Below are 12,838 nucleotides of genomic sequence, written 5' to 3'. Positions count from 1 at the left end.
GCGGCCGCCATCTTAGGGCGGCGGCGGGAGGGGCGGGCGGCCATTGGCGCGTTCAAGCGCCGCGGCGGGCGGTTCAAACGGTGCGGCAGCCATGGCGGCACGGCTTCCCCCCAGCCGCAGGGCCGAGCCGGCTTTTCGAGGTAAGGTTGCGGGGAAGCGCAGCTCTGAGGGGTCGTTCCCCGCTCTGTGTGTCTGGGGCGCTGTGATTCTCTCTTTTGTTTCCTGTGGGGCCCGCGTTGGGGTTTGGGGTTTCTCTTTTCGCGGGGAGGTGGAGGTGTGAGGGTAGCTTAGCGGTGCCCAGATGGTGGTGGTCCCTCACTGCAGCCCCTCAGCCCGTCAGAAAAGTATACCTACGGTTTAGGTGCAAGGTACTCCGCCCGTGGCCGATGGAGGAAGTAGGTAGTATTCTAGGATCAGTGCCTCTTTCAGAAGGAGGTGCATGTCACGGCCAGACACAATTCACTTTGCAAAAGCACAGCTTGAGCTCCAGGAGGGGCACCTTGCACATCCCACGCTTCCATTAATTGCACATCCAACTGCACTAAGCACGTAAGCAGTCTTTTAAGTATTTTTTCAAATCATTTGCTGCTTTCTATTTTTATTTTTTTTAATGCAGGGCATTAACAGAAAAACACTTCTTGAAAAAGGCTCCAGGTTTTAATCCATCAATGGAAACAGCTTTAGGCTTATTATGAGCCAAACAGAAGCTGAATCCTAATGCAAATGCTCGGTTACAAATACAACATTGTTCTCCATCTGAAATTAACCTGAAATTAAGTAGCAGAATGCTTGCTGTAGCAGCCTTCATGCATGTCTACAGGCATTCTTGACAGAGACATCTCTGCAGGACTTGCCTCTGCAAGCTCCTTTCCTTCTTCCTAACTTAGACACCTAGGTCTCAGTCTGTTCTACTGGCTGTGTGTTTGAGGCTTTGGTGTGTCAGGGCATGAGAAAACTTGCCCTTTTCAGCTCTCTCATACTAGGAGGAGGCTCTGAGGACAATTACCACGTTTTGTGGGATGACAATTTTTCATTGTTATTATTTTTAACCCCAATTAAGTGCTTAATTCTTTTATTGCCATACAGGATTAACATTGGGGTCTCAAAGACAGTATTTTAACAATTTCTACTGTCTGAGCTTCAGTAACACAGAAATGTCTCAGTGCTGAGGGAACATGTTGATGGAGATTTCTGAAGTGTGAAACAAGAATGATGGGCAAGACAAAATATGAAAGATAAAGAATATGCACAAAGAGGTTCGGAAGGGAGATCATGCCTGCCTTAGAGGGGCGGAAGTTTTGTTTTATCTGGGAGTTCATTAAGTCTTGCACTGGTGAATGAGTCTCTCTCGGTTGGAGAAAGGTGCAGAACTATGAGTTCCTGAATGCCATAAACCAGTTTTTTCTCTAGAGTCAGCGGCTAATGCTTTACCTTATTGCTCTCCCATCCCATTGCATGTGAAATAGTTGCAAGACTTGAAGTCTTAACTGTCCAGACTGACTGTGTGGGTGCTTCAGTTCCGCTTTGGGCAGGACCATCCTATCCCAGCTGCTTCCAGCAAGCCAAGGTCGCATATGGAGACAGGGTGTCTAAAATTTAAAGATCAGCAATGTAGACCTGTGAAGGACTGACAGTCTGCTCCGTAATCAACCAGCAAGAACATGGGAAATAGCATCTTGTTCTGGAATGACTTTCTGTATTAAGACAGTGAGGGCTGGCCTAAGACGTTTTCAAAATCGTTTTACACTGTAATTAACTCCCATTCTTGGTCTGAAAGAGAAGCAAGTGATTTTACAGCTGGTCAGATGGGTTCGTGTGTGCCTTTCACATCTGTTTACATATTACTGTGAAAAGTGGGCTTGCTGAACCAGCAGCAGATACGTGAATGGCATGGTATGGACAAGCATCCAGAAAAGATGAAAGAGCCTAATGTCTTCCCATCACAAAGTCAGATTTCTTTTAGCTTAGGAGCAAAACAGTCATTTTGTATAATGTCAAAATTAAATTCAGTTGCCCCTTGAATATAGCCTTTCTTAAGAAATGAATGTTTGAAACATAATAACATGTGAATATAAACCCTAAGATTTCTTTAATCCACAGCATCTGTTTTATAATATTTTGATGCTTTCCTAACTATACGTTTTCCTAACTCTTCCATTTTTCTAAGAGGAGTTACCGGTGTAGATGAAAATGTAATAGAATGTAATCTTTCTTTTTAAACCCACTAGAACAGAGAAGACAAAAAGTTGAAGAATATCTGTCAAGAAAAAAGACTTTTTCTGGCGTGCCCATTCAAGAAAACAAGGCACCGATCAGGTACTATTACTGTCTACTATAGCTTATGTTCCTTTAGGAGGTGGCATGTTTGGTGGGAAAGGTGTGAATGACAGTTCTTACAAAGAACCTCAATCAAAAGGTGAGACCATGTAACAAGACTGGTGAACACGTGGATTTCTGAAAGTCCTTTTACTGAGAGCAGGTACAGACAGGTTTTCTTAAACAAATGCATTGTCTTAATAGATGCAATTTGGGAAGTGTGTTACTTGTTTTACTGGAGACTAAGACAGAACAGGACACCTTCATGGCAGAAGTTTTATTTCAGATGCCAATTTACTATTTACCTCTACAGCCTTCCTTCTGCAAACACCTTTTTTCCCCTCTTTCTACTCAGGTTATGCTGTGTGTGTTCACAATCCAGTTGATGTAGTTTCACTATGTTTTGTAGCTACTACTTTAATATTTTCTGCGAAGTGCAAATATGTCATAATAAAGCCCAGGCTGTGTGATGGCCAGTAGATAGGTGTAACTTTCTGTACACAGAATGTGGACACCTATCATCCAGTATTAGTGCTTCTTAACTTCTTATTGACCTATATTTGGACATTCATTATAAGACTTCCCAATAAGCAAAAAAAGCTTCTTTAGAGAAGACGGTGTTGTGAAGTACAGAGGATTCTAGCTCTAACATTAGTTTATGGTGTAGCTTTGTCACTTCAATGTTTTTGTAAGTGGTAAATTTAATTTTGAAGTTTGTTCCTATCAAAATGGAAAGTGTTGTTTACCATTTTGTGTACTTGAAGTGCTAAGGTCCCATAGTGTTCAACAGCACACAGAACTTGGTAGTACAAATCTAACTGAGCAGTGACCTTTGAATATAAAATACACAGAAATGGCAAGGATATAAATAATCTGTCAAATACCTGCTCCGTGTAGCTGGAAAAGGCAAGTGCTTTAATGTTGTAGAAAACTGTCTTGCTTTAGAAAACCAGTGCTGACTACTTTAATTGTGCCAATAATTTTGGTGTAGTTTGATCTACTTTACTACTTTTCCTTGCTTTCCGTTTCTTCTCTGGCTATGAAGCTCCAGGGTTTTTCATAGTCTTCAGTTAACTCACTGTTCAGAGCCATCATGCTTGTGAGTATGACTAATGCTTTTATTTTGCAGATATTTCCCTTTCTTGAGGCTGTTACTGTTCCACAGTGTAGACTAGTCATCTATGTTGATGTATCTTTATTCAGACTCAACTCAAATGGCCTGGCCTCATAATTGCAGTAGTTGAGCTTCAGCTTCTTCTGCAGGAAGCTGTTCCTCCCTCCACTTCAACTGCAGCAGGAAATTTGACCTTTTGTAGCAGATGCATCATGCCATGCAGATCGGTGCTCATCCTTAAACATGTGAATGACACCTGGAGTAAATATGGTCTGTTATCTTTTCTTCCCTGCCTCGGTTTGCCAGCTCTCTATGGTGCACAAAGGGATGTTTTGCAATCTGGGCCACAACCGGTGCTTGCTTAGCATTCGTCTTTTCTGAGGGAAGAGCCCATTCTGAACAGAAATGCTTCATTGTGAATTCAGCCTGTAGGCTGCCTTCTGGACCATACGAACTTACTTTAAAAAATACATTCTTCTGTTACATTGCAGGATGGTCTAAGATTTTTTTTATTATTACTTTTTAAGCAGTAGCGGAACTAGGCGAGCAGCTAGCAATAAACTGCAAGACAAAAACCTGTCAGCATCTCCAAAGCCAGAAATGGTAAGTCTTTGATATTCAAATACTGATGGCATTCTGTTTCTGGGGCTACAACATTCCTCTCACTTAAACCACATTTAAGATACTGACTTCCACAGCACGAGAACTTTGCATGTGCAGAGGTGCATTTAGTTAAAACTTTATTCAGTGACAGCTTAATATTTGCTTTTTAGAGAGCTGCCATGGGACTGTATGTAATGGATCATAATGGTATTCAGTTTGCACCTGACTGGAGAAGGGATTATTTGCAATAATTATTCAGTTTTGTCACCTTTTCTTGGGACTCTCAGAACTTTTTAGATATATTTTCATCCTTCAGGGGTGCTATATAAAGTCTGAGCAAGATCTTCCGTCAGCAGAGAATTCGTGCTTGGTTGCTTAAAAAAAACAACTGTTAGATATGTGGTTTGTCAGTTGTAATGCTTGCAAACTTAATGCAATCAGAAGTAGATGCTGTATATCTATTGTGAGTGCACAGGAATGTTTCTCCTATATCATTTTGTTTAAGTTTTCCAGAATTAAGGTGTATGTGGTTGTGCTGCTAGAAATAGCAGATTCCTCTCCAGACCTGTTCTCATGAAAAGGGTGAAGAAAAACTTGACACAAAACCAGTATTCGTTTTAGATTGTTTTTAGTTTGGCATCTGAAAGATTTGAGAAACCTACCGTTGTTTGAAGAGAAAAGCAAAAAGCTTCAAATCTCAAAACTGAGGGTTGAAAAAATTTCAAATGTGAGCGCTTTCCAAAGTGTGAAGTTTTTTTTAGAAATTTCTTGAACAGAGGTATTTTGGTCCATTTTAATGTCTTGTGATTTTTAAACAAGAGTTAAATTACATGGATTCCACATAGTATTAAATTAATAAATAGTGGCACATGTATTTTGAGAACTAGTTACTAGTCTGGCCAAGCCTAAACTTCTAATTGTGAATGACAGATGGGAGAATGAGATGCAGAGCAGTCTTCTTACAGTCAAGGATATTTCGTTAAAAAAGAATAACAGCTTCTGTAGACTTCTGTGTGCTGTTTGTGTTGTTTTTTTTTTTTTTCTTGCTTTTGAATCTTTCACTATTCCATAAGCTTCCCTTTGGACAATGCTGTATTATTTGCTGTAGAGCAACTTCTTTGGAGGAACAGACTAGATCCCACTTCTCATGACCTCTAGCACGGGAGAATGTGGTGTAAAACTCAAGCGTCCATTTTTATCTCCAGCATCCTACATCTCATTAGTAACAAATTCTCCCGCTTTTGGTAGCATATCCTAATGACCTAATTAAAGGTTTTACTCACTACTTGGTGTCAGCCGGCTATCCATGCTAGGGGAGGAATGGTGCTGCCATTAAGTGATGGGTTATTCAAACTGAGATATTCATTCGTAACTTATGACTCTTCTTGGAAGGCAGTTTTGGCAGTTAAAAGCTGACAGTTGCTTTAAAGGAATTCTTCTTTCTGTAAGAAGAGTTTAGCCCTTGGGTTGGGCCCCCTTACTCCCAAACAGAATTCAAAAGAATCCTTATTTGAAATTTGGATGTGAATTCTGGAATACTTGTTGACAAATGTTCTACTTTGGTGTGTGTATATACACTACTTTTGTAGATACTGCCTCCTTTAAATTGGCATTTACTGTTAAATAGTCTAGTCCTGTAAACAACTGAAAGTCTCTTAGAAACGTAAGTAACGTGCAGCATGGACATACATCTAACATCTCTGTGGATGTGCTTTTCACTTCAGGAGGACAAAGAGAATGCTAATAAACTTTCGTGGGACCAATCAAGTACAACTTCAGAAGAAAACGTTATTTTAAAATCTTCTATGATAACACTGGCATCCGGGACAAGCTATAATGCTGAAGATCTTACTTCCAAGGATGAAGTCACTGAAATAAAATCTCAGCACGTAACACTTAGCAAGTCCTTCTTGTATATAAAAAGCATAAAAGAGAAGCAACTGATTGCAGAAAAACAGAATTCAAATGTCAGCCTAACAAGGAAACCAGTGCTTGGTACATATCGTGGCAAAGTTATCCAATCCAAGATAAATTCCTTCCGAAAAGCACCAAAAGGTGAAGGGGAAAAGAGTTCTTTGCCAGACAAGAAGATTGGTACTTCTGCCACCAAGCCAGCAGTGAAATCTTTGTCCACAAGCAGCTGCAGTGTAGTTCTGAAGACCATCAAAGTCACAAATCATTCCAATTCTGTAAAATCTAACGGTGTCCTCCCATTACAGAGCAAACCGTCTGATAAAACTGCTCTTAACTCACAGTCCAGCCTGAATAAAAGGCAGTCGACATCTGCTGTAGTACCAAAGAAAGGAACGATCCAAAAAAACACGATTGGCAGAAGGGGACCACAGCCACTGAAGGCTGCTTCTAACGGTTCTGACCGTGGAGTAGTGGGAGTGAAGAAACCTGTGGGTTTCTGTGAAGATGCAAAACCAGAAGCCCCAGCAAAAGCAGTTCCAGTTGTTCCTGGTGTGAAGACAGGACAGGATTCTAAAACTAATGGCAACAGGAAATCTGTTTTGCTGAAAGAGTCAGCAGAAGAGAGAAGGTAACTGGATTAGTCACTGTGTTATAGCTTGATCTCGTGAGGTGTTTACGCCTGCTTTCCAAGAACATCTAACTTGATCTATTTCTTGCTGTAGATGCACTGAAAAATAAGGACTGAGTGTTTCAACTTGATGCTGAAAGGCAGCAGACTAAAACCGTAGACTTAATAGTATGAAATTAGGATTCAGACTAATTGCAGCAGCTCTCTAGACTTACAGTTTGTATCTATGCAGTTAGAAAATTATATATTGTTTGCACTCTGGTTTTTAGGCAAACTGTTCTGACAGTCTTGAGCATGGCAGATGCTTCTGTAAATTAATTGCCCATGCACAGCGGTGCTTTTAAAAATATAAAAAAATAATGCAAGATGTATGTGGAAGCGAGGATGTTTATGAACTTGAGGAGAGCACTTTCCAATGAAATATTTTTCAGCTTGGTGAATGCTGCCTAGATGATAGGGTAGAGATTCCGTAATCTAGAAGTTGTTTGGTGTTCTTGGTAGAGCTCCTTGGAAAAAGTTGCATTTACCAAAAATCTCTGGTTGTAGGGTGATGGGGTTGAAATGAAATTTCTATTAACTGAATTACACTTATGCATGATTTTCAGGTTTTATAGGCTGTGTGACAGGGTCATCTTATGCCGTTCTCAATGCTTTGTGTCTTTAGAGAGAGTCTTGTCCTAGTTTTTTCTGCTCTGAACTGGGTGATGGAGATTACGGAAGAGAGATGACAGACCAATAAATCAGGGGTGGTTTTTACCCTCCAGAAAATCAGGGTCTGTAGCCTAAGACTCTCGCTGCTGCTGAAAAGGGAGAGATGAAAGAATTCTGACTTGTCAGATACCTAAAGTAGGTGGGGTGATGTGCATGGTTCTGAAATTTCTGTGCAGACCTAAATGGCAACAATATGCCTCTTAGGATGCCTCATAGGATTAAAGGGAGAGGATTAGAGGACCATCTCTACAATCACAGAATCATCTAGGTTGGAAGAGACCTCCAAGATCATCTAGTCCAACCTCTGACCTAACACTGACAAGTCCTCCACTAAACCATATCACTAAGCTAAATGTCTTTTGAAGGCCTCCAGGGATGGTGACTCAACCACCTCCCTGGGCAGCCCATTCCAATGCCTAACAACCCTTTCCATGAAGAAGTTCTTCCTAATATCCAACCTAAACCTCCCCTGGCGCAACTTTAGCCCATTCCCCCTCGTCCTGTCACCAGGCACGTGGGAGAACAGACCAACCCCCACCTCGCTACAGCCTCCTGGATACTCCCCACAAAGTATGTCTTTGTATGACTTACCCAATTAATGTCAGTTAATATAAAAAATATAATTTCTGTTTCACTACCGCTAATAATGTTCTTAAATGCAGAATTCGCCTGGCTGAATGGAGAGCATCTAGAGGAAAAGTGATGAAGAGGCCACCTACATCTGTGTTTCTGGAAACCCGCCTTAAGAGTGAAGAACAAGAATTTTCTTCTGCTGGCGGTTCCTTAGATCATGTTTTACACAGTGAAAAAGTCAACAAGACTCTTGTGGAATGTCTGCAGTTAACTGAGCAGGTGTTCAATCTCTTGCCTACAAATTCTATTTGCATAGACCCCTACAGCATGAAAATCCTATGGACGTGATGATGGACCTGTGAATCAGATGCAGGGGATTAACTGCTCCCCAAATTAAGCAATATCATAGTTTTTGCTGACAAATGGAAAAAACAGTTGTTGCTCAACTTCACTAACTCATTGAACTACCAATGAGATGAGGCAATAACGGTAAAATAATAAATTAGAAGAGATATAAAGTAATGAGAGTAGCTATGAAGTAATTCATCTGAAACATGTTTGCGTCTGCAGGAACTTGTCTGGATTTCGGAAAGTCTTTTTAAAGTAATTCTGAAGTTATCTATGGACTAGACAGCATGGGATGTAAAAGGGCTAGTATAAATAGTTCTCATCTGGAAGAACAGCTGAATGGCAATTGTGCTCAAGTTCATAGTTCAGTCTTGTAAATACTTGCTATCTTCAACTTTCAGGGTCGCTCTTGAAAAAAATAACTATTTAGGTCAAAACTAGATAAGATACAGTGCCTAGGGATGTTCACTCTATATGATTCTCTTCTGTCATGTCACTTCTAGGGATGCGAAGGTGATAAAGTACGTGCCATGTTGCAAGATCTGATACAGAGCGCTCCTGGGGCTAAAAAGCTTGCAAAATATTGGATCTGCTGGATGCATCTTGAACGGACAGGCCCTCCTGAAAAGATTATTGCTGTCTATGAGGAGGCTATTTTGGCAGGAGCAATGGTGAGCAACTTGTCATGTAGACTGAGATTAACAAACAAAAAGGCATGAAAGTATAGAGCATGTAAAATACAGGTACTTCTGATTTTAATAAATGCTTGTGTGACAGGAAAGTCATCTGACCCATCTGAATGCACAGATTTGAATTTGGTTTGCTCTGTCACAACTGTAGATCCGTTGCTTGCAAGAAGAAAGGTTTAGGATCATTAAAATACGTTATGATGTTCTGCCTAAAGAAATAAAGGATTGAGACTTCTGGTATTACTAGAAACCCCAAACAGAACTTAATTTTACATTGTTGATCAGCTTAGTTCCTTTGCTTTATTACCAGCAAGATACTAGGGCATCAAATACAGCTTTAGGGCACCCAATACAGAAAGTACAGGATTCATTCTTGTTCTGAGTTATGTTTGAACAGCATTACAGGATTTTGAATACTGTGTAGTATGTACCACTTTCCATGTAACTTATGCCAAATAAGTTGAAATAGTAAATAATTTTGGAACTGTTTTCTAAAATAAAACTTCTTTTTCCAGCCTAAAGATGAACTACGACGCATGCTAATAGATATTATGAAAAATACTGAAAGCCTGATTAAGTCTGAGGATGGTAAGTTTGAGTATTTTATTGTTGCCAGTCAAGCCAGGCATTTAACTACACAAATTAACTGCTTACACTATTTATGCCTATATCAGATTCTTTTATGGAAGCTTCTCTGTGATCATTCTGTACTTAATATGAAAACAACCTTGTCTAAACTAATCCTTTTGGCTGTGGGCATGTTAAGATGTGTGGTGGAGATGCTTTCATATTCAAACTTTCTGCTTAAGCTCTCTCAAATCAACACTGTGCAGCCTTTTTAGCCTGAGTATCAAACAGTAAATTTAAAAAAAAAATCTCATGAGCTAAAAGTTAGTTGCTTCATGTAAGCTGTTTCAATAGCAGATGCATAGTCTTGCTACAGCATAGCGTTGGTTACTTTCATTCTTATGTAAAGCTTTAAGAGTAGAGAAATCTCCCTAAAAATATTAACTTCTCTTTAGTTGTAACTACTCACAGCTGTACTTTCTTCAATATTTTATTTTTAGGGAGTGCTGTGATAGAAGCTCATTTAGAATCAGAAGAGGTCAGCAAGACAGAAGCTCAGATAGAAGCAGAGGAGGTCAGCAAGGAACCCAACTCATCTCTCGAGCAGGTTCAGGAGACCTTCAAGAGTCTCAACTCTGAAGACCAGAAAGCAGAGAGTGATGATAAGAAGGCAGAGACTGGCAATGAAGTGACCAAAAAAGAAGAAATAGAAGAAGAAATAGACTTGAAACCAGAAGGAGAGATCTTGCCAAAAAAGAATAAGAAGCACAAAGCTAAAGAGCGTACAAAAAACAAAGGAAAACGTGAAATGGAAGAGCAGAATGAAGATTGGGTGAAAGAGCTAGCACAAGCAGTTAATTCTCCTGAGAGGAATGACGACACAACTTACGTAACGAGATACAACCCCTCTACCACACCATACCTGGAAAGGTGAGATTACAGAAGGTAACTATGGAAAGTTTGCAGTACCTGGGGCAACAGTAAGTTTTGCCATTTTGAAACAGGGAGGCACCGCTTCTGTGAACATCTAGTTAAAAGCACTTGAGAACTTAAGTTTTTGGGGTTGCTTCTTGTTCCTTCAGAAAAGATAGTCTTTTAAAATACATTCATGGATTTCCTTGAATTCAAATGAAACAGTTGGCTTTGAAATTCCTCACTAGAGAGTAATCAAATATCTTTGTTCTACACTGTGCTACGTAAAGAGAAATTTGGTGTCTCTATTCTATCCCTTCTCAAACATGAATGTGTTTATATGTCAAAAAATGCAGAGAAAGTAAACAAGATGCAACTGTCATGTAAAGATTATCTTAACTGTATCTTGATGCAAGAATCTAGGTGGTAATCCCAGGACAAAACAGATAACAGTTCAATTCTCCTTTTCCACAAAGTTCCATTTGAGATAACAGACTCCAGAAAGTTGTGCTCTGTTTTGGAATGTGTTGAAGCTGGGCTCCTGGCGGCTATCTGCTGTCCCTGACAATGGGAAGAACAGTTTTCTGATGGAACTGTGTGTGTTGGGGGGGGAATCTTCCTTTAGAAACTTTTCAGGAGTTTTACCAGATTAAAATATCTTGCCAAGAAAAGAGTTGCACGTCTAGCTTTAACTGCATGGATAGGAAAGGGCCAGCTTGTTGTTTCCTTTGTCTATGGGAATATGGAAGTGTTGAACAGGAGTAATGACCTGTTTCTGCTAGATGCTACGGAGGTAGTTTGTATGATTGTGTGTGTGCCTATATTAAATAACATTTTAATTTTCTTAAGTGTGAAGATGCACCATGAGGCAAATGACTCCAATGCTAAAGACCTGAAAATCGTAACTCCTTTGCGATATTCCCTACGCATTCGGGAAAAGATGTTTAAGTCCTCAGATACTCCTAAAGATAAAGATTCGTGTGTCTCTTCATTTGAACAACTGGGAGAACTGGAATCAAAAGCCGCTGCACTTCTCCACAAACAGAACAATGAGCTGAAGGAAGCAACTGTTGAAGTGGAAGAGTAAAAATGAGTATCAACACTACATGGTGGGGAGAGATTGGATCCTTTTTAAGGAAGCTTGGGTGGGATTTTTATGTGTTTTTAGCAGCTTCAAGAGAGGTGGTATCTAAAACTTGTGAGGATGGCTTAGGATGAAATTTGACTGTATGAGTCACTAAACTTTTAAATGTGTATTCTTCTGTGTTTTCAAACTCTTGTGGTAAATATATTGGTCTGTTTTGGTACTTATAAACATCAGGGTCATCATGTTAAATATGACTGACATTATATACTGAATTAAGAATTAGATTTAACACACCTTATATCACAGTTCAGTGATTGTAATATAATGTTGATATCAACTGTTTTCCTGTTACAATTCCTATAAATCTTTAGAATTGCATATTCTAACTTTTAGTTTAAGGAACAAAAGTAATTTAGGAATTCCAGTAGGGCAGTATTTACTACAGCAGCATTTAGTTTTGAAAACTGAAACCAGCTTGTAAGGTGTACAACTAGCTTAAACTGCAGTATCCATCTTTACGGGGTATTTCAACGAAACTGAGTATAATCCCATTAACTAAAGGGATTATTCGTGATCAGTTAATCTACTTTCGATGGGGTCTGATACACTAATTACTATGTGACTGTTATAATATTGGTTTGCATTAGTCTGTAATATGGTAGATTTATTAAACTAATCAATTGAGTTGTATTTGTTCTTTATTTTGGGGCTTTGGTTTAGAAACTAATTGTGGAATATGTCTACAGTCCTGAGACTGGATTTCTGAAAATTAGAATCATAGACTTAAGAGAATGGTTTGGGATGGAAGTGCCGTTAGCAATCATCTAGCTCCAACCCCCCCCCCCCCCCCCCAGGGACGCTTCCCACTAGACCACGTTGCTCAAAGCCCCTTCAAACCTGGCCTTGAACAACCAAGGACATCCATATTGTCTCTAGGTAGCCTGTTCCAGTGCCTCATCAGCCTCACAGTGAAGAACTTTTTTCCTTGTCTCTAGTCTAAATCTCTCCTCTTATTTTAAAGCCATTCCTCCTTGTCCTATCACTACACTCCCTGACAAAGAGGCCCTCTCTGGCTTTTCTGTAGGCCTCCTTCAGGTACTGGAAGGCTGCTATAAGGTCTCCCCAGAGCCTTCTCTTCTTCAGGCTGAGGAACCCCAACTCCCCTCTTTGTAGGTGAGGTGCTTCAGCCCTCTGATCATCTTTGCGACCCTCCTCTGGTCCATGTTCTTATGTTGGGGACCCTAGAGCTGAACACAGTACTCCAGGTGGGGTCTCAGGAGAGCAGAGTAGAGGGTGACAATCCCTTCCTTTGGCCTGATGGTCATGCTTCTTTCCATGCAGCCTAGGATATGGTTGGCTTTCTGGGCTTTCAAGTG

The 12,838-nt window shown here is 40.2% G+C and overlaps 1 protein-coding gene across 2 annotated transcripts; it reads left to right on the top strand.

Moving 5' to 3' along the window:
- Positions 1-5: 5 nt before the first annotated feature.
- On the top strand, positions 6-12,152 carry CKAP2 (cytoskeleton associated protein 2). Of its 2 annotated transcripts, none has more exons than XM_035542428.2 (9): positions 6-140; positions 2,229-2,316; positions 3,961-4,033; positions 5,758-6,575; positions 7,949-8,138; positions 8,711-8,878; positions 9,412-9,484; positions 9,964-10,393; positions 11,225-12,152. In XM_035542428.2, the coding sequence occupies exons 1-9, from the start codon at positions 92-94 to the stop codon at positions 11,460-11,462; spliced, it is 2,127 nt and encodes a 708-aa protein (XP_035398321.1). In that variant the 5' UTR covers positions 6-91; the 3' UTR covers positions 11,463-12,152. The 2 variants fall into 2 exon arrangements, with proteins under 2 accessions (XP_035398321.1, XP_035398320.1); XM_035542427.2 differs by having other exon boundaries at positions 3,958-4,033.
- Positions 12,153-12,838: the final 686 nt, after the last annotated feature.

The sequence above is a fragment of the Cygnus atratus genome, chromosome 1, assembly GCF_013377495.2.
Source record: "Cygnus atratus isolate AKBS03 ecotype Queensland, Australia chromosome 1, CAtr_DNAZoo_HiC_assembly, whole genome shotgun sequence".
Classification (NCBI taxonomy): Eukaryota; Metazoa; Chordata; class Aves; order Anseriformes; family Anatidae; genus Cygnus; species Cygnus atratus.
The sequence above is the reverse complement of the archived record's forward strand: the minus strand, read 5'-3'. Positions and strand labels throughout refer to the sequence as shown.

What these genes read in the sequence shown, in the direction of transcription:
- CKAP2 (XM_035542427.2), top strand. Translation starts at nt 92, where the DNA reads ATGGCGGCACGGCTTCCCCCCAGCCGCAGGGCCGAGCCGGCTTTTCGA. An exon ending in GGCCGAGCCGGCTTTTCGAG is followed by an intron (nt 141 to 2,228) that starts GTAAGGTTGCGG and finishes TAAACCCACTAG; the next exon opens with AACAGAGAAGACAAAAAGTT. An exon ending in CTATTTTGGCAGGAGCAATG is followed by an intron (nt 8,879 to 9,411) that starts GTGAGCAACTTG and finishes TTCTTTTTCCAG; the next exon opens with CCTAAAGATGAACTACGACG.